This window comes from Pterocles gutturalis, unplaced genomic scaffold (assembly GCF_000699245.1).
Source record: "Pterocles gutturalis isolate BGI_N339 unplaced genomic scaffold, ASM69924v1 scaffold14082, whole genome shotgun sequence".
Classification (NCBI taxonomy): Eukaryota; Metazoa; Chordata; class Aves; order Pterocliformes; family Pteroclidae; genus Pterocles; species Pterocles gutturalis.
Window position 1 is genome coordinate 47,969 of NW_010108223.1, and position 21,211 is coordinate 69,179.

The 21,211-nt window shown below is 38.9% G+C and overlaps 1 protein-coding gene across 1 annotated transcript in view; it reads left to right on the forward strand.

The window, feature by feature from the left end:
• The window catches only part of LOC104461091 (contactin-associated protein-like 5), a gene marked incomplete at its 5' end in the record, with an annotated part of 148,545 nt that overhangs the window by 39,714 nt on the left and 87,620 nt on the right, over nucleotides 1–21,211 (forward strand). Inside the window, one exon of the mRNA XM_010072547.1 lies at nucleotides 13,263–13,382. Coding sequence (XP_010070849.1) covers nucleotides 13,263–13,382 — 120 coding nt within the window. The remainder of the gene's footprint in view (nucleotides 1–13,262; nucleotides 13,383–21,211) is intronic.

Genomic DNA, 21,211 nt, shown 5'->3' on the forward strand with positions numbered 1-21,211 from the left:
AGATTACATGAAAGTTCATGTTGCAAGAGCCCAGTTTTCAGCCATTTATAATTTTGGAATTTTGCTCAACAATTACTTGGGCTGCTGCTATTAGGATACAGCATCTGAAACAGTGACAGTACATGAATCATTCAGCTACTGAAATCCACAGCAAAAGGAATATTTACTTGTTTTAAAGGTGGGTGTGTTTTTTGGTTTTTGGGTTTGTTTTGTTTTGCTTTTTGGGTTTGTTTTGTTTTGCTTTTTGTTGTTTTTTTTTTAATAAAGTACCAAACAGTAGAGGCACAGCATGCTGGGAATTCTAATAAAAAATAGAGAGAAAGGGGAAGCCAAAATAAAGCCTGTTCATACAGCTGACTAAAAGTTAAAGCAGTTAGCAAATTAAGGTAAGCTTCCTGTTCTATCACTGGAAATAAAGAGAAAAAAAGAGTGAATAAGAATAACAATTCCAGGAATACAACTATAACCACTCCAGGTGTTTGATGAGCGCTCAGACCGCAGATGGGATGAGATTGGTGAGAGATGTACTTTTTCCCTGTTAAGCTAAAAAGCAGAAGAGAAGAAAAGGTACTTAGTGGTTTGTATCTGAGAATATTGGCAACTTTACTGTAATTCTGGAGACTTTAATGGTTTGCTAATTAATGGTGATATCATTCGTGGTGCAGGGTCTGCAGCTGATGGGGGAGAGGCTGTTGAGAGGTCTATTAATAGATTCATCACCTGAACTCTACACTGTAAGCACAAAGGAAGCTAAGGGTTTGGTGCAGAAATCATGCCAAGCCAGATGAAAGATGAAAAGAAACATTCTGATTTTGTGGTTTTGAAAAGAGGGCTGACTTTTTGTCCAGTGTTTTTCAGCATGACCATGTCCTTTTTCTGTGAACTTGTGTCTGCACTCTCAAAGTCCACATACATACCTGCAGTTATTTAAGGTTCACCGATATGAGAACTACTTTGAAAGGTTTCTCAGGAAGATCTTATGTTAAGACTTTCCAGCAGATCAAGCTCTGCACACATGATGTACAGCTATTCAGCTGCTCAGCTTGTTTACAACCATATTTTCAACAGCTAATTTGATTCCAGCTAAACTGTAGAGCCAGCTGCCCTCTAAGCCGAGCAATGCTGATAAACAACATTAGTCTGGAGAAATGCATTCATGTGCTTGAAATGTGCAATGAAACCATTTCAAAGCAGGTGGGCAAATGCTGACTGTTGATAACAAACCTGCAGAACAAGAGACGTTATCGCTTTCAGCTGATAGTGGCTGACATACAGGAGTACCTTGTAGCAGGTGAATGAGAGCTGCAGAACTGATCACAGCGTTAACTCCAGAATATCCTCAATGTACAGGCCACTCTTCCAATCATGTAATTCAGTGTAGTTCTATCAAAGTAAAACATCTAATTTCTTAAGGTTTGAAACATTATCTCAACAGATTTTGATTTTTACTAGAACACTGAGGCTGACAGGCCTGAAATTGAACTTGTACCGCTTTGGAGAGGCTATTTCTTTTATTAAACTGCCCTTCAGATCGAAGTTCATGGAGCAACAGTGGAAAGATTTAACTGGCAATCTGCTTCAAGTCAGACGTAGTGTGAATAGTTTCATTGTCAGGTGGATTCTGTCTGAGTTGCATCAGTGTAGTTTTTGCCTCTTTTTGGTGTGGTATTTTTAAGAAGTGGTTACCACTGGTTGAACAACATAAAAAGACCCATTCCTTGCCATGTTTTCAGGAAGAACTGCATAACATGCATCTGCAAAACAGAATTAATTGATTTATGTTTTACGAGCTCAGACTGGGAGACCTTACTATTTTAAGAACTGAAATCTGAAGATACGTTGTCCCTAACTTACTGTCATCATCTGTAAAGTGTTGAAATACATTTTGTGGTTGATAAATAAGCAATCTTACTGGCTTCTTCCAAATATTCATGGACCATACTGGATCCACCTGTGAGGGAACAGCTAGCAGTACAGACTATCCTTGCTCCAAAGAGTCTGCAGTTAAGTTTCAGAGAGGAAAAAACACACTGACGCTGGTGATGGAGTGCCAGAAAGTCTTCATCAGTATCATAGGTGAAAGTTTCACTCTAGCAGGTACATAATTATTGCTAGGCTTTCTCGTAGGCAAAAAGTCATAAAGTGGAGATTAAAAAAAGGAAGAAATCGAATGCTCACAGGCATGAAGGAGTAACTTGGGAGAAAGCTGTAGTGAGCTTGTTTGAAAAATATAAACCTATGCCCAGAGGAGTTTGACGTTTTTGACAGGGCAAATGCCGGAGTCATGACAGGTAGATAGGTTGGAAATATGCCATAAAAAGCAAAGATAAATAGTTTGCTTTTGATGCGGCAGAAGGGAAGTAGTGGCAGGGCAGAACAGTAAGTTGATAGAAGACACAGCTGGGACAATATTTGCATGACCATGTCAGATATGTGGGACAAGGTTGTATCTGTCATGACTGAAAATGGATAAAGCTGAAATTCAAGACATGTGGATGAAGCAAAAGTGTGCATCTCGATACATATAAAAAACTATCTGGGTCTAGATATGGCCTTAATATAATCTCAGTTGTCCTCCTGCTCACTCAAAATCCCTTCTGATCCTGAAAGCTCCTAAACTTGTCATAGGAGGTGTGGCAATCTATCTGATCCAGATGAAGGTCATCACCAAAAGGTTATAGGGTCAAGTCCTGTTACATAGCTATTCTGTAGCGGAGAAGTTTTGCCCTGAAGTCATCTGGTCCTGCTTCTGTTCTCCTCCTCTTCTCTGAACTTAGCTGTAAATACAAGTAAAATAGTGCTAAAACCCACTAGTGTTTTCTGGGTTTCAGTAACATATGAGAAGAGTCTGAATGTTTTCTAAACAGGTTGTTTCTTGCATAGCTTATTGCCTGATGCATAAGTCCATTTCTCTGTTTAGTAATGGTTAATCCTCCTTCACGAGCTGCCACATGTGGAATATTATCAATATTTTCCAAGTATTTTGGTGTATTTTTTGTTTCGTGGTTTGTTTTGTGTTTTGTTTTGTTTCCAATGGAGAAAGAGGATTTGGATTTACCTCTCATCATTCCAGCTTCCAGTGCAATTCACATCTTGCTGGCTAGTCACAGCACTGATTAGCAATTGTACTTTCATCTCCATCTGTAGCTGTGAAGCTCTAAAGCATGTGCTAGTGACTTGCTGTCACAAAGGCATGTGGACATGCAATTTGATGGGAAATGTAGAACCTGGGCTGACTGTCCCTGGGTACCCATTTCACTGCCCACAGTTTGGGGAAACTAAGAGTCATGGAATAACATGATAGGATATTAAGCCAACAGTAGGTGAGTTACATTTGCTCATGTATGAGTTTTATTGTGCCTTAGTTTCTCCACCTCTGGTGGGAATAAGATCCAATTTGCAGGTATATTAGGAGGTGTGTGATCTATATTGTCTGCTGAAATGCTGTGGATTCTTTCATTTGAAGCTACTGTTCGCTTACTGCTACTTGAGCTGATCTGTAGCTGAGACGGTGCTTTGAGGATACAATCTTCTTTTGAGTCTCTAAAATGCATATTTTTGGTTTTTGGTCCTTCACACAGCTTGCATTTAAATAGGTTGGAAGATTATCTCAGATTAAACCTTTTTAATGGTAGATATTTTCCCCATTTCTACAGTTTGATAGGTAGCCTGCTGATCCACCAGGTATTGGAGTAGTCTGATATAATCCAGATAGAGAGGAGAGGATCCTTTATGTAATCACATGGGTGAACCATAGTAAAATTAATAATAATGTAATTTTTGTTTTCTGTTTCCCTCTTTTAGATAGAAACACTGATGTTAGTACACAGCTTGAGAAAAAGGGCTGGGTGGGATTCAGCTGTTTTTTTTCTGTCTGGTACTGTGACATCTAATCTAAGATAGTGGTCTGCTCTCTATATATAACAGAGTGTGAGCTATTTTCAGAACTTGACTAATCTCAGTGTGAGATAGGGTGTTCATGGACCACCTGTGAAACATGCCAGTGTCTGTCATCTCTAGAGGGAGACTGTCTTAGCTTAGACATAGAGTAGGCAACTGAAGGTGGATCAGAGTTATAGGTGTATCTATATAGAGACAGAAACAGACAAGAGGAATTACAGGTGCACATATATAGAAGATATTTTAAATTGAAAGTTCATAGTTTAAAACCTGCATAGTCATCTCTCATACTATTAATTCTCCTTGTAATTACCATGTGATAGTGAAAGCAGTAGACCAGTGTAAAATGGGCCTAAGATACAGAATATTGTAACTTTACTGCAAGGTAATGATTAGTAATCTCCTCTTCCTATGAGTTATGTTAGTCCCTTAGCCTCATCTTCCCCTTCTGTGTTTCTCTTATTTTTATATATGATAGTTTTCAGATGGCCTTTAGTCTTGGGTGTATTTTTTTGTTCCAAAGAATGCTGAATGTAAAATATGATAAGAAATTTAAAATAATGGTTTTATTCTTCATGTTCTGGGGATGCCAACATGTCCCAAAGCTTTGCAAGGTGATAATTAACAGAATGTAATTTAATTCTGGATATTTGCTTTGCTCTGTGATGTGTCTTGCACATACAGGCATGTGTCTTATTGGCCTAGGTAATTGCTGGAGGAAAGATCCATCCAATAATGGGAATGTCATATAATCATTGATATGATATAAACTTAACATAACTTCAGGCTTTGAAAATGTATTTTTTAATAGTAATATGCTTACTGCATATATCATTTTTGATCTGAAAATCTTAATATAGCTTCAGTCAGATCATTAGCGGTACCGGAGGTGCATCTTAAGACGCCAGCCATGAATTTGCTAATTCTCCCATGTTCCAAGGTAGGGAGATGTGTACACAGTTTGCTGGCTGGGTGAATGAGGTTCAGAGAGTTTCAGACTGACAGATGTCTAACAGTGAGTCTGGTCATATAATTTGCATGTCCTGAGTAGCCAATTTTCCTGTCTGAGGTTCTTGGAATAGGTTTTTTCCGTATATATTTAAACACATTGGTGTTCTTTGACTAAACAAAACACATTTAATATTCATATCAAGCCTTCAGTACTGTACTTGGTGTTCCTGCATATTTTTGTTCACACCGTGCTTCTGGCATATGAATTTTCATTGTTTATTTTGTAATAAGTTATTGTCTTATTAATGCTTTCCCTTCAGTTTGTGTATCAGTAAATTGTACATCTGCATTTCTCAGTGGTGTTCGTTTAAAAGAAGTTTTTCCCTTTGCCTGACATTTCTTTATAAATAATGCAGAGAATATTCTACTTTGGGACTTTATGCAGAACAGAGTATGTGGGTGACTAACTCAATCCCTTTTGAAGCCTGCCTTCAGGTGTCAGGTGTGACCATCACCACAGGGGCACCTGTACTTTCAAGAGCAAGGCTGAAATACCATGCTTCGCACAGTGTCCTTCAGGTTTTTTATTTTTCCTTTCCCTCCAATGCTGCTCTTAAAATGGTGTAGGTCTCCCTGACTGCTTTCTCGTAGCAGCAGGACTTGCAGGTCACCCTGCAGCAGCACTGGGCAGGGGCTGCTGGGGTACATGACTGACACAGCCACCTTCAAACCTCCACGGGGGAGCGACAGGGGAGGATGGGCTGACGTGACCTTTCCTACCTTGTCTGGGGGAGCCGTAGCTTGAATGGTAGGAAATTGTCTAATCCCCAAGGGGAATGGAAGGGTCCCTTCCAAACAGACACTTAAGTGACATTGTGGTAAAAGTAATTTTAAAGCTATCTGTGGAAATAATGCACTCTTTATCAGATGAGTAAATACGTATTTTAAAAAGGAAAAATAAGCCATCTGTCATCGAGGCACGTCACAGTGGAGACTACATTAGTCTGTCAACAGCAGAGCTGTCAAAATCCAGTTTTCAAGAGTACAGATTTCATCTTCTGGCATTTAACAAGACAATTCTATTATAAGGGTGAGAATGACGATTGTTCCCAGAGTTCATTGCCTGTACTAATCACTCTGCTGTTAGAATGAGAAGAAACCTCCCGTTGCGTATTGCTTTGTTATTTAGAAAAATCCTCGATAGAATGCTCGTTACTCCAAGTCTGTAAAGACAAATCTGTCAGTCCTGAGGTATACAAGCAGAGGGTGAAACAGTCATCTCCATTCTGCCTTCAGGAGCTCTGAGTGTTTTGGTGAGAATGCTTAATTTGGTCGGTGTTGGCATTTGTGCATACCAGTTTGTCCAAGGTTAGTCCAGGGCTGGCTGCAGATCCTGACAGAATCCCCAGCTCTTATTGGCCTTTCCAGTTTAACCAGTACATAAGTTTTCACTTCAGAATACAAGAATAATAATTCTTAGAGGTGTTACTATTACTCTTTGCATCTAAGGTGCAAAGTATTACGAAACAAGGACATGAGTCCCAAATGATCTGACAGTAAGTGTTCTGCTTACAATTTTTAATGACTGTGCAATGGTTAGACATGGTAAAAGCAACATACATCTCACTGCTATGTTTTAGCTGGGGAGTGGATAATGTCAACACCTCCCAATGAAATAAAGGATTAAAGTTCTTTTGGTCTCTTTAATGTATTTTGTTTATTATAACATCACCATAAAATGTTATCTCCCTCTGAGAAATCAAAAATTATCATCTACTTTTATTAGATTATGAGAATCCAATCAAGAATCAGCAGTACTACAGGATTCATTTTGGTAATCATAACTATTACAGCTCAAATTCTGAATCTCCAGCTCAGAGTGTTTGCTATGAGATTTGTGTGATCAATTTCCAAAGTAACTCGAAGTACAGTATGAAAGAAATACTGGGAATTTTAAGGTTTACTTTTAATTTTTTTTTTTTTTTTTTTGAGGAAAGCTACCCTGATGTCCATTAAATTTGAAAAGGACAGAATCCTCTGATTTAAAAAAAAAAAAAACAAAAAAACAAAAAAACAAACAAACAAACAAACAAAAAAAACCAAACAAAAAACCAAACAAACTACAACCAACCGAATTGCTGTTAATTTGGAGTTGTATCTATGCCAGAAACATAGTGCTGGGTGGAGGAGAGAGAGATTTACCTTACTTGGTGTCCCAGTAGTAAAACTGAAGTTTGGGTATCAGTTTAACCTTTGCATTGAGTCCAACAACCAGCATTATTAAATATGGGTAGGGAGTGGAATTTACTGGGTGAATAACAAGTTCATCCATTGAAGAGAGGGGGCTTTAAATATATTGCTCCCTGAAGATTATTTGCAGAAGTTCAAGTCTCTCCACAAAGAACAGTCTTTTTGTGTGTGTGTGTGGTTTTGGGTTTTTTTTAGCCAAAATAAAACTGGAGGTGAAAAATGAAATTAAAATGGTCTCAGAGAGGAGAGAGGTTTTATAAGTTTGGAACATGGGGTCAAAGGAAGCAGACTTGTTAAGTACTCAAGAAAACTGAGGGCATCTAAAGGTTTATCTGCCAGGCAGCTCCACAATGAAATGATGAACATGTGCTTAGTCAAGGCTATCATGGAGACTGCAGGTGAACTGTTTGGGGCAAAAGTAGGACTGGAAGTCAAATATCAATATAGTAACAGGTAGTCAGTGAAAAACTGAATAAAAAGGCATTTTATTGGAAATTATGGAAGTTTGACCTTGCAAATGTTTGTGCTCAGCCATGTGCTGTTAAAGATTTTGGCTGCGGCAGGGATACAATCTCTTCTAGTTTAAGGACTGTAATTAAAGCAGTTGGATTAACAGGTTCAAGATGCTTCAGAAAGCTGAAAAGTGATGAAATCACTCATATATAAAACTTGTCAGGCTCTTGCAGCATGTTGAATCAAGGCTGAAGTTTCAATTGCAGAGCCAAGCTAAGAGGGAGCCTAGCCTGCTCTGGCTGACCAGCCGTAAGGGTCTTGATGCAGGAATTAGAAAATGAAATTTTGTAGTTTATTTTACACAAAAGGTCAAAATAGGTTATTATAATGACACTAAAATCCCTTAATGCCTTTCTGGTATTGAAGTCTGAATTATAGACTGGTAGCTTGAACCTTGATCAATCAAAGTGTGTATTTATAGTTTTGCTAGGATGCTTCTGTAGGGATGTAGTGTGTGTGGCTTGAAAAAATATAGGATGTGTATGTCCTGGATCCATAATTTTGATTTTTGAGTTTATGAATCTTTATATCCCAGGAGATAGAAATGTAGAATTGTGTGATGTTGATCAGACTGGGGATAAAGTGTTTATTTTATAAATGCTGAGCAAAGCTTGGCCAACCATTTCTTAAGCACCTGGGAAGATTAGAAGTGAGTAATAAAGGAAAAGATGGCCATTATGATCAGTGTTCAAAATAAATGCTCTGATGTGATGAGATGTTGATCTGAAAAGCTAGTTTAATTTGAGATGCTTAAGGCTGAAAGACATACCTGAGGGACAAATTGGGTGTATGTGTTTCACAGAGGATTATAAGGGGTTGAGAGAGAGATATCTTGAACTCCGTCAGTGTTGTGCATGCCTGAACGCTGTCAGCACGGCTCATCCTAGCAGGTAGGCAAGAGCACATACTGTATTTAGGGAAGCAGCTCTCGATAGTGGGCCTCTCAGGCTGCATCAGTTTCAGGAACTAGCTCTGGGAGGATTTTAAACTTCTTTATGAAGCACAGCAGTAGCCTTTAAAAAAATTCCTTTAAAGGGCACTGCAAAAATATCAGCACAGGGTCCACTGTTATAGCTTATAAGTGATTCGGGCCGGGGCGGGGGAGGCAATAAAAGACATCCAGTCTCTTTGTGACCAAGTAAACCAGATATTTTTCATGTCTGGTTTCTCTCATTAAATCTGGGACCTTCGAGTCAAGCTGTTTCTTGTTTTGTTTTCCTGGAATAGTCACTGTTACCAGCAATAGCCCATCAGCCAAACTCTGCCCCTGTGATACCCTTTGCACTTTGATTTTTGCTTTGTACTGTAGTTTACCCTGATGCTTTTACATGCCATACCTGACTGTGAGGTCCAAGCCATACTTGCAGGGGGGTAGCATGGGTTCATGTACACTGCTGTCATCTGTTTCTGTGGAGCACTAGCGTAATGCAACTCCGTGAAGCGAACAGCTTCATTCTGAGTGCCTGCTGGAACTCGGTGGCAGGAACTGCAGTGCTATTGCAGGTTCTTAAAAGGACCTGAAGAAACTTTGATTTTCAGTGGCTCTGGCTCAGAGAAATAAATGTTGCTGGAGACTATAATTTTATCTTCAAGGGCTGGTATAGGTCAAAATTAGTCCAAAAAAAGTGTGGGAAGGTTGGAGAAGAAAAACTGATCTTGCTTCTTTGAGACAAAAGACAACTTAGAGGTCTCATTTTTTTAAATTGCTTTCAAAAAGTGCTTCATTAAGCATTTTAATGAGAAAACAAGCTTTGCATGAGCAGTCTATAAATAACATTATTTTTGTTGTTTTGGTTATATTTTGTTGAACATTTTAAAATTTGAAAACAAACTTGAAGGAGTGACAGTATAAAGTATTAAAATGCTTCACAGAAAGGAATAAAATCACTATTTTTTTTGGTTTTGTTTTTCTAAAATTTAAAAATAATGCTTGAAAATTGCCGATGGGTTCTACTCTGAACAGATGAATACTTCTTCTTTATTAAAAAGGTGTAATGACCACGAGCTGTGTTTGACATTAAAATGTATGCATTTGTCAACAGTTCCATAACTACACAGGGTGCTTATTTTTTGAAAGTGAGGCTCTATTACATGCGTAAATGGTTGGTGACTCTTTAATAATAACTACAACAATGGTTTCCAACTGTTCCCAAAACGACCGCATCTCCATCTACATCAGAGAAGTCTGGCACAAAGCAGAACATAAACATGAAGGCAGTTTTCAAAGCTAAGGCTCTGGAGTCTTAACCGTCACAGCTGACTGTTCATCTGGTTTTTACTTTTGTATGATATTTCTGATTGCATAAAGAGAATAATGACTCCAAATAAATCTTGTCTTTCACTGGACAATAAAGACAGCTTCAAGTTGTCACTGGAGTAACAGGGCCTTTTTCAGCAAACGGAATTGCATAACTTTATTCTGAAACAAGCAATCATCTCAGCCTGCAAAGATGTTGAGCAGAGCTTGGAATGGATGGTACACTTGAAATGTCTTTGGGGGCACCTGCCAGTGACTAGAAACCAAATACCAATTTCTCCTTGATGCATTATACAGCATAAAATGGCAAAAAAAAAGAACTAAAAGTAATAGCCCATCCAGTATATAAGTATGCAGTACCAAATGCTTAAGATACAGATATGAAACTTTCAGCGTGCAACTACAAAATAAACTGTCTACCAAAACAGCTTTTCTCTAAGTCATGATAGTTAGAACATGTTTTATGTGCTAGAGCTAGAGGTTTATAGCCTTTTCCCACTTCTTCTGCTACTCCCTAGTATTTACTGCTGGAATTCTCATATAACCAAAAGGAAAACATACCAGGATGGATTTTCTTCTGGCAGACATAACTGTAGTTTCACAGAAGCTGTGCATCCTTTCAGATTTATACCACTGGAGTGCCCCTAGCCTGATTTCTAGCTCTATATAGCCTTTTTTTTCCCAAAGTTGCAGTGACAAAGGGGCCATCTAAAACTGAGCAGGTCATCTCTGTTTGCATCCGCCCACAGTATTAATGGCTGAATCTTCACATCTTTCCCTATTAATTTGAAAAAAAGTATATCTGGGATCCAGCCAAAATGACAGTCAAGAAGAAGAAAACCACTTAGTAAAAAAAAGTTTGTGATGAAGAACGAGTTTTGAGCTGTGCCAGTTCACTGAGAACATATTAGTTTTATGTCTCTGCCCCTTGCACCATCCTTTGTCTTCAAAAATACTCAGCAAACAATTCAGGGGAAGCAATTGGCATATTCCCAAATGAGACAAGATAAAGTGTCCTGTAATGATGATGACAGCAAATTCACTAAGTGAACTGCACTTTGAGAACTTTGCAAATTGATCAAACCATGATTCCTTGATTGCTTACTTAATCACCTGTTACAGTCTCTCTCCTGACCCTCCGTATCCCAGTTGCTTTTGTCAGCACTTCAGCTACTGAGGGACTCTGTTAGCCCCTCAGCTTATGAATAGTGGAAGAAAAGGTTCTAGTTTGGGGATTTTATCTTATTTGCATTTAATAGGTACTCTTGGACAACTATCAGAGTGGGAATTTATAGATTTTCTGGACTCCTACAGTGCTTTCTACATCAGGCTTTCTTAATTCTTTTTATTATAGGAAAGATACTAATTAAAGCATTGTCTCACCAGGTGCTGAGTACCTTAAGCAGCTTCTTAACTCCAGGGAGGGTAATGCTGTATATATTTAGCACTTAGTGATGTTCTGCCTGCTAAAGGTGTCTGGTCAGGAGAGAAGTGTATAAGGGAAAAGCATATTTTGGTGAGTGGTACAAGTGATTGACTGGTTAGACTCTTAATTCATAGCAAATTTGGGATGGGAGGCACTAGAACTGTGATTCCATTTTGCTGGCCGAAGTGAAGAAATGTCCAAATTTCATTAAAATCTGAGTAATGAACGATCTTATAGCATTCTTTAGAATAGTAGTCAGACAAGGCTACTTCAGGCTGGCTATTAAAGTCTTTCTGAAATTTGTTTCATTAGGGCAACTACTTTCAGGGAGTGAGGGGAAAGGAGGGATGTGAGTCCATGTGTGCACAGAAGTGGGAAGGAGGAACTATTCCTGCTGGTGCAGAGCAATTGCTGCCTTCTGCAGGAGAGGCTGGGACGGCATTTCAGAAATGGTGAGGAAGTGCTCTCCTGGCACTCGATCTGCAAAGCTCCTTGAGTTCTTTCCAGATGAAAGGTACTGGGAACTTTTCAGTTTTATTTACAGCCTTGACACAGCAGATATTATGCCATATCAAGTTTAATGGTACTGCTCTGCTGCCTGAAGATTGAGGGGCTTGGAAAAAAGATTTGAAGTGGCTAACAAATGGGTTATTCACAAGTTCCGCTGAGTATCTCCCAATCTGTGTAAGTCCAGTGTTTGCTGTATAATGATGTACAAATGTGCAAATAGTAGCTAAACACACTCTTAAAATTAAGAAGTAAGACAAGATAGATTTCATCTCACAGCAGCCAAAGATGATGTCCAAATATATTTGTGTGTTCTGCTACTGGTAGCACTCAAAAGCTTACTTAAAGATTAGGGGGATTTCTGTTTGCTTGCATTTTCCTTACTGTGTCTTCCAAATAACCCCATCTCATAGGAGGAAAAAAAGGAAGTCTTGATCTATCTGTTAAGTCAATCTGTGTTTTCATTGTATTTGCTGTCAATTAGTTATGAAGAATCATAAGCTGGTACAGAGAATAACCTTGTCAGTATAATCAGGTAAGAGTTTAAGTAGGTAGAAAAAAAAAAATTGATCCTTCTGCAATGAGATTTAAGATTACTGTTCTTCAGGATCCAGGATCATGCATGTGACTTTTTGATACGTCATAACTGCCTCTCTGGAGAGGTTTTCTCTTTGCCCCAGGAGAAGTTGCGATATCTTGCCTGGAAACATGCCTCAAATATGAGGAATTACACTGACCTGTGGTAGTTTTTCCTCTTCTTCTTGCTCTTGGTAGCCTGCTGCACTTGTTTTATTAACCACTTGGCATTTTCATGGGTAGTAGTCCTCCAAAAGAAGACTATTGATCAGCAGAGAGGAAGAGTTGGTTGTATGAAAAAGGGTCTAAAGCATAAAATTTCCGCCCAGGATGGGAGACCATGTCTGACCCTTAGCTCTTCAGCTAAGGAACAGTAGCTTGTTTTCACTTTTGCAGTGGGCAGTGGTAGGGGCTTATAGTTACCTGTTTACAATATGTTTCAGAAAAGCTTGAAGACTGACAAAAATACCTGTCTTCTGTACTGGCAAGGCTTGAGTGCATGCCTACGTAGTAAAACATGCACGTGTATGTATGTATGTATTTGAAATAATATTATGGGGATGCATATATATACCACTCCATAAGTAGGTGGTGGCACATTTGAAAGCTTATATCCATTTACTTAAATATTTACATATTTTAATCCATAAGACCAATACTCATATCTTTAAAGCTAGAATATATTAAGTTCAAGGAAGTGGTTAAATACATGCCTAATTTTGAGCATGGACTCAGGTCCAAGTGCAGTAAACTCTTTCACATACTAATCAGCAGTGAACCAACAGTTTATGTTACGACAATGATTAAAGCAGTGCTCATGTATAAAATGTGTCTGCCTGTTTTCTGCTTGTTTATGCGATGCAATCTCTGTCTGTTTTTAAGCTATCTATGAACAGTCTTGTGAGGCTTACCGACACCAAGGAAAGACGTCAGGTTTCTTCTACATCGATTCTGATGGAAGTGGACCACTTGGACCACTCCGTGTTTTTTGCAATATAACAGGTAATGACCTAACCTTATCTTTGGTGCTTTATGTTGCCTCTAACGTTATTGTCATGTCTTTCTATATACTACTAAGAGGACTCGACAATTGTGGGTGTCTCAGTAGTGGGGAAAAAGAAGAGAAATGGGAGTAACTGAGGTTCAACTCTGAGGTGTTTCCTTAAATAGGATATATGTAAAAGTGATTTTTAAACTTCAAGTTTGAAGGACTCACCTTGTAATTGTTGCTAAGTGGTATTTACAGTGGTATTTGCACCTTTTAAAGGGCACTGCTCATGTATTTTTCGTAATATCATGACTTTTAATGAGATGTTTTTATTTTTTTACTAAAGATGTAGAAACTTAGAATTCAAACCTTCTTTTGTAACCATGAATGGTTTCTCTGCTTTACTGGAACACTAGATCTGGGAATGATTACTAAACTCTTTGCAATGAGCTAGTATATAAAGTCTTCCAGTCAGACTTAAGCAGGAATACCTCCCCTCATATGAATGTGCTGCCTTTGATGTTCCAGAGGATAGAACCTTTGATTGTCCTGGGTATCTGTATGGAGGAGAAGGCATGATGTTCTTTAAGAGGAGGGACACCAAAGACACAGGTAGCATAGCAAGAGCCTGGCAAGGTGACCTGTTGGTTGAGACTTCTCAAACTTACAGTTCTGTAGTTTTTAAAATAAAAACATTTCAAATGAATATATCTGTCTGGCAAATTCTCCTTTTTAGTGGGTCCTATTTTGTTTATATGACTGTCATGCAAGAGTACGAGGAAAGATTACATCACGTGTATTGTGGATTGGGGTAGATGGTAGAGTGTCCTTTCTGGTTTTTATTTTTGAAATGGAGGCAAAATTTCCTAGACTGTTTCTTGTCTGTCATTTTTTGCTTCCTGTGGCCAGGTGCAGATGAAAGAACATTTTATTACCCCTTCTAAATTGATAATTCTGATTGAGCTACTTTGCCACATATCAACTTCACACTTGGTCCTGAAAAATAAGGACTCAGGATATTAATATTTTATCCTTAATATCCTTGTACTTAAAGTGCTCAAATTAAATTTTCATTTTGATTTAATTGGGCAATCATTATCTTAATTAAATGCACACCAGTTAATTATTAAGTATGTTTTTTATTCAAGTGTAACAAATATTTAATAAGATGTCTCCTTCACTGTTCTTGAATCTTGTAAGAATTGAAACAGAGTTTCACCTTTCTGTCTGAATATCTTTCCTTGATTTTCAGTATGGGAAATGTGCTCATTTTATTATTTATCATATAAATATGTGTGATCAAAACATTGTCAGGGCTTTTTATCTCTGCTGTAGAAGTAGGATTTTTGACAAACTCCTTGCAGAAAGCATCTGCTCTCCTCAAATAAATTTCATCTAGCAGAAATCCAGAAGGCATCTACCTGATTTTCTCGCTATCTGTAATGAACTTGCTGACATTTTTATTTTATTTTGGTTACGAGAAAAGTGGAGGTGGGGAAAACTGTCAGAACCTCCTAACCTTGAAAAGTTTTTCATATTTCTTCTTTTCCCCTAGATGTCTCATTTGAGGCAGGGGAAGGTCATTTGTCACAGGCATCTTTCTTATTCCTATTGCATAAAAGAGGACTGAGGTACAGAAATAAATTATTATTTTACAGTTGTCCAGAGTGTTTGAGGTACAATTGGGATATGCTTCTGTATCATCTAAATATGGTTTGGGTGTCTTAATCACAAGAGCTTATTTTCTCTCTGGGAACATACCTTATTGTAAACAATTTTTATCTGCATAACAGTAATAGATTGAGTGCAAAGTATGGAAAAAATAACTCAACTTTATGTACACAGGGATGGATTCTGAATTTGTTACTCTTTTCAGGTAATGCTTCTGCATAGTTTTCTGAAATTAGAAAAATTCAGGGAAAGTAAAAAAAAAAAAAGAAATTCTATGTTGTTATATTAGGAACATACAGGGAACAGAGAAAAAAAGTCAACATTATTGTTCAGTGACATAAATCCACACCACACCTCCTGTGAATGGAAAAATGTAGATAGTCAGAAGCGTGGATGGCTTTGGCATATGGGGAGATTAAACAAATTAAAAAGATGATGGAGGGAACTGTCACAGGAAAGTGTGGAATCGTATGTGGCATAGAGAAAGCAAACAGGGATTGATTCTTTTTCATCATATAGGAGCTAAGGGACAGCAAAATTATTAGATAGCAGGATTTGGGGGGGTTTGTTTGTTTGTTTTCCTTTTCCTGATGCAATGAATAATTCAACTTGAAACTTATTGATACAGGTCATCAAGGAGGCCAATGTATCAACAGAGGGGAAAAAAAAAACAGGCCGGCAAAAGCCCTGATCTTGTCTGATAGATTCAGAAGGTGCAATTAAATGTAGAGGTTCCGTTGCAGCTCCCAGTTCAAACAGCTGTGAGGCAAAGATCACTGAAAAATGGGAACAAGTTTCAGGAAAACCTTTTGTCCTCCCTTACTTTCCTGGGCATCTGTTCGTTCTTGAAGGCAGAGGCGCTTGAAGGCAGAGGCGGGCTCCTGGGCTAAATGAAATTTTACTCAGCTTTTACTCAGGCTGGCAGTTCTTCTTTTTGTATACAGTTCAAGAAGAGGTAACCTTTTTTTAGGCCCAAAATGTGTTCAAGCTGAAGAATTTGGAGGTGGAATGGAAAATACAGGGAAATTACTCATTTAGTGCTTTTAAAAGTAGAGCTGCAGTGAGCTAATGACTTCTGGAAATTACAGCGCTTTGAATCTGTGAAGGATTAATTCTAAGAGGAATCAGATCATCAGAAATGAGCAGCGTCATTGCCTTTAGAGAACAGTGGTGTTCCTTAATGTTCACTTCCATTTATTTGAAAGTCTTTGTATTTTTTACCTGTTTAATTGAACGGATTGGGATCTTGTTTGTAGACAGTTATTAACCAGGGCAGATTAAGAACAGGTTTCTCACATATTGGTGTCTGGTCATAGGCATCCAATATGCGATGTGAATATGGGAAGGATCAACATTACGAGTTAATTTATTGTGTCTGTGGTCCAAGTGATTTCTCTGCAGCGTATCAACTTTTAACAGCCCACTGCTGAATAAAAATTCAGAAAGCAGAAAATTGTGTGTTTTGAGAGGGAGTTGGACAATTGTACAAAGACAAAGAGGGAGAGAGAAATAAGGGAAGGGAAATTTTGCAGGGAGGAAAAAAAAAAGATGAAAAAAGTATTAAAATATAAAGGCAATTTTCAGCATGGCAAGAAATTTAACAGTAGAGTGTCACAGGATATCTGCTCATACCAGAGTGGATAAATGTATTCATTTTCTGGAGAAGTGGCTGAAAAAGCAAGGTGACAAAAATTGTAGATGACATGCTATTATTTAAGTTGGTCAAGAAGAAGGAAGAGTATGTGAAGCACTTTAGACAGATCTTATCTTGAAGGCTGTTTATTTCTGGTAAAAGTAAAATATGTTGTTGAAATGGGAGGTTGTCAGGAACAGTAATGTACCTAATTAAAGGCATAGAAAGCTGTCTGTACAAAGAGAGGTTAAAAGTAAATAATCCAGGGCTGTTTAGAATGGGAAGACACAAAAGAATGGGCATCATTGAGAGAAGGGATGTTCATTTGCATTTTCTTACAATAGGGATAAAGAGAGTTCAATGACAGGGAAAGACATCAAACTCAAAACTAGATTAGAAAAAGAAGACAGCACCTTATTAACATAATGTTTTCTTCACCTTATATACCAATTATACATGCAAAGCAAAGTCACTTTCACAGACAAATTCATCAATTATAATAAACAATGAGGAATCCACACCAAATATGTGTGTTCGAGGGAAGAGAACCATGTATATACACCCAAATCATGATCATATGTAGATGGATGCTGTGAGAGGCACCATGAGGATTTGTGTGGGTCCATGCAGGGATTATTAATTTGGGATGATTGCGTTCAGCACCATTGGAACATGGCTAGTCTGTTTGCAGGGCCATCTGCATGGGAAGGTGACCTAGCTCTGCTTTCTTTACCTGTGTTCTCCCATCACCACTGGTGCTCCACACACACACTTTTTTGCATAAAGTACAGAGGATGCATCTTGTCATGCTTTGGGCTAATGAACAACCACCAGAAATAAATTTTCACTGATTGTTTGATAATAAACCCAGTTGAATTAATCTTTACTTCCCACTGAAGTGACTGATAACAATCAATACAGAAAATGGCTAAGGGACCCTCTGAACCTGTGGTCTGGCAGTCTTTCTGTCATTGTGAGGCTTATTCTTTTTTTCTTGTTGCTTGGAAAGCTAATGATCTCTCTTGAGTGCTACTTAAATGCTAATAATCCTGTTCTCCAGTGCAAGGTTTATACACATGCAATCTACATCCATGTGCTTGTTTTGCTGCCCTGTGTCAGAAGTGTTTGTAGTGACCTTTCCTCATCTCCTCTGGACTAAATTTTTACCCTTGATGTCTGAAAGATTTGCTTACAATACAGTTGAGTCATTCTGTAACCGTACTTCTTTACTGATGCTGTTTTACTGTATGCAGACCCTGGGCTATCAAATCAATAATGCTTAGAAATTGCAATGACAAGATCAATGGTTATATTTGTCTTGGCCAGGTATTTGTCTAGTCCTCAAATAGTTTGCCTTTTTTTTTTTTTTCCCCCTCGATCCTTGCAGCAGGGATCCCCACTGATGTTCCCAACATAGTGATGGAACTGGTAGTATTACTGTCCGTGACATCCACCTTTCCCTTTGTTTCCCCACAAGAATCTCAGTTCATCTGTTTATAGGATTTATTAATCCACTTTCCATAAGGAATCATCTCCTTTCTTTTGTATAGCAATGACACTGATACAGAAGTCACCATGTGATTCAACCCTTGTTCCGCTGCCTATGGACCTGGCAGAGTATTGTGCGGAAAGGACTGCTGCCACCAGTTAGGCTGAGGCAATAACATGGAGGAGATGGAGGAGGAGGTCATGCCCTTAATTCTGGATTTATTACGGGCAACTATGTTATTGTGGGAAAAGAACTTAAATGGGGAAGCTCCCTGAGATTCTTAGAATGAGCTGGATTAGATTTTGTAGCTTTGAACTTTTTAAGGAAATTTTTAGAGTACTGGTTTTTTTTGTTTATGGTTTGTCTATTTTTTTTTTTAAATGAGTGTTCCTTTCAGCTCACTATTTGTAACTGTGATTGACTTTTATCAGTGGAGAAAACAACAAATGGGAATCCTTTCCAAATTGTTTACTACTGTATAGATTAAAGACAGCCCTTAAAGATTTACAGTTTATCCCCTCAAACACTACGGGTCTTTAAGCACACTGTAGTTCTGACAATTTATACATTTTTAGTTTGAATTTTCATTAAGTATCCCAGAACTTTATAAGATGAAAAACCTTTAGTGTTTATATTATGTCAAAGGCATTGCGCTGTCAACAGCTGCCTTGCTGTTTTCAGCAAAACCCATGTTGTGAAATTGTTGTGTTTCTGATGAGCATCGCAGCAGCAGTCCTGCAGGCCTTCTTCACTGGCACACTTGCAGGAGGCCCCCAAGGAAGTTTTGGTATGGAAGGATGTAACAGTACGTATTTCCCTTTAGTCTTTACCTTTTAACCTAGGGTTACCTCAACTTAATCACTCTCTGCCACATTTTCAGTGCTGGGAAGTTAGAGGTATAAGCTGTGGCTCTCTAAAAGTCACTCAGGCTGTCTCAGTTACAAGGGTCGGATCCATTCGCCCCAGACATGGGTGCTGTGTTGGAAACCTGCGGATGTCCTGCCCAGCCTCCTGGTGCTGCATCAGAAGAATGCCAGGTCTCCTGTGGTCTCCACTTCTGTGTCAGAGCCATCACAAGGCATGTGAAACACCAGAAAAGTGTCTGAGTCTCTCAAAACTCACCCTGAAGGAGACTGACTCAGAGAGGACGGCACTGTTGTCACAAGCGCAGCAAGTGTGAGCACACTGAAGTGTCCATTTCGCACTAGGAATTAGTTCTGTGAGTGTCTCTTCAGTTTTTGTAGAGGAATATTTCTCACTGCTTGTTGTAGATACCCTGTCTTAGAGGAAAAATGGAAATGGAGAATCATCAAGAAGTAGGCTGGCAGGATAATGGTTTGCTGTCTCTGGGCTTCAGCACAACATGGGGGATGAGGGTGCAGGGGGTTTGCAGAAGACGTGTCTCACTCTCATCCATCAGAGCTGCCTGGCACGGCCATGCAGACAGAGACACCTCGAACCGGGGGCTCAGAGTAAGCAAATTTCATGCCTGCGGTGTAAGAGTTGGGAACTCATCTCTTCCCTCTCTGCCAGGGCTGGGGCAGCATGACTGTGGGAGCTGGGTTTGTCCTTGCGATCCCTGTGCCTCCCTGGTGCCAGCTGCTGACTGCCAGGAGGGAGTCCCAGAGGAGGAACGGCTCCAGGTGCAGGCACGCCTGAGGAGTGCACACCGGCAGGTGCAGTCTGAGAGTGGGCTGTGTGCAGGACTGGGGGGACGGGACCCCCCTCCCTCAATTTGTTTCCGTGGAAATGCATTGCAGAGCTTCTGCACTGGCTGCAAGTGGCTGAATCAGAAACTAGAAGGCTGATGAGCACAAAACAAGCTGCAAAAGCACATATTGCTGGGTCAGTCAGCAGAAAAAAAAAAAGGGGGGGGGGGGGGGGGCAAGATAGAAAAAAAAATAACGGGTGTGTTTCATAGGAAATTCAGAAAACACCTCCTTGGAGTCAGTGAATTAAAGCCGTTTGCAATAAGAAATTGCCTTTTCATATTCTCTGAGGGGTGTATGTTGGAGCAGCTGGCTTAAACTTCCACTGCAGCACTGTATTGAAGGAGGAGGGTTTGTCTTTTGTGAGGTTACTCTTGTAGTTATAGGTACAGCTTTCAGGACAGTGTTTGGCATTCAGAGTAGAGCACCATGAAACAAATGTATCGTATGAGCTCTCAGAGCAATTTTTCTCTCTCTCGTGTAGCATTTACCGTATGTTTGGCTTGTTGGCAATTTAATCAGTCTGAATAATCTTGTTTTGTGACAAACCTCCTAAATCACAAAGGAGTGATGCAGTTTGTATGGGTGAAATGTGCTCCACAGAGATATTTCAAGTTGAAGAATAAAAATTAGAATTAGACAATACAGAACACACTGAAAGCCAGTTTTCCAGCTGCTCTAATTTCCCACAATTTAATTTGTGTGCCATCAAAAGCAACTTGGAGGCTTCCAGCAAGGTGATAGAACTATGGGTGAGGCTAAACAGAGGGTCTAAAATGTGCTGAATGCATTGCAGTCCCATGCTGTAAAAACATCTCCTAGGACCAAATACAGGCAGCATAATATCCTAGTAAATTGGACCATTAAATAAAACTGTGAAGTCATAAAGCTGTAGTATTACCCTGAAATTAAAGCATTGTCACCTTTGAGTTATGGAACAATTTAACAAGCATTTAGGAAATCTGCTTTTCAAGGCTGTATTTAACTATTCCAGGTTATACAGCAGAAGATGTGGCTGCACTCTCCTTATGGGTTTTGAATGACTTTCAGCTTGCGTGTGGTTTGAAATTTTATCCAGCTGAGAAAGTAAGAAAATTGTAAAGTGGAATAATAGAAAGTAAAAATAAACAGTGACCTTTGCCTGAAGAACAGCTTTTTCATTCTCATTGCAAATTCACAAGTGCAGAGAGAGCTCATTAAATTGAGTAAACAGGAAAAAACATATAGTATGGATGAATGTCAAAAGATAATGATAACTTCTTTGTTGAAATAAAGGAAAAGAGAGCCTTATCTGCCTAGTTTAGCAGTTTCCAGATATTGGATATGGCTAGAAGAAGCTAG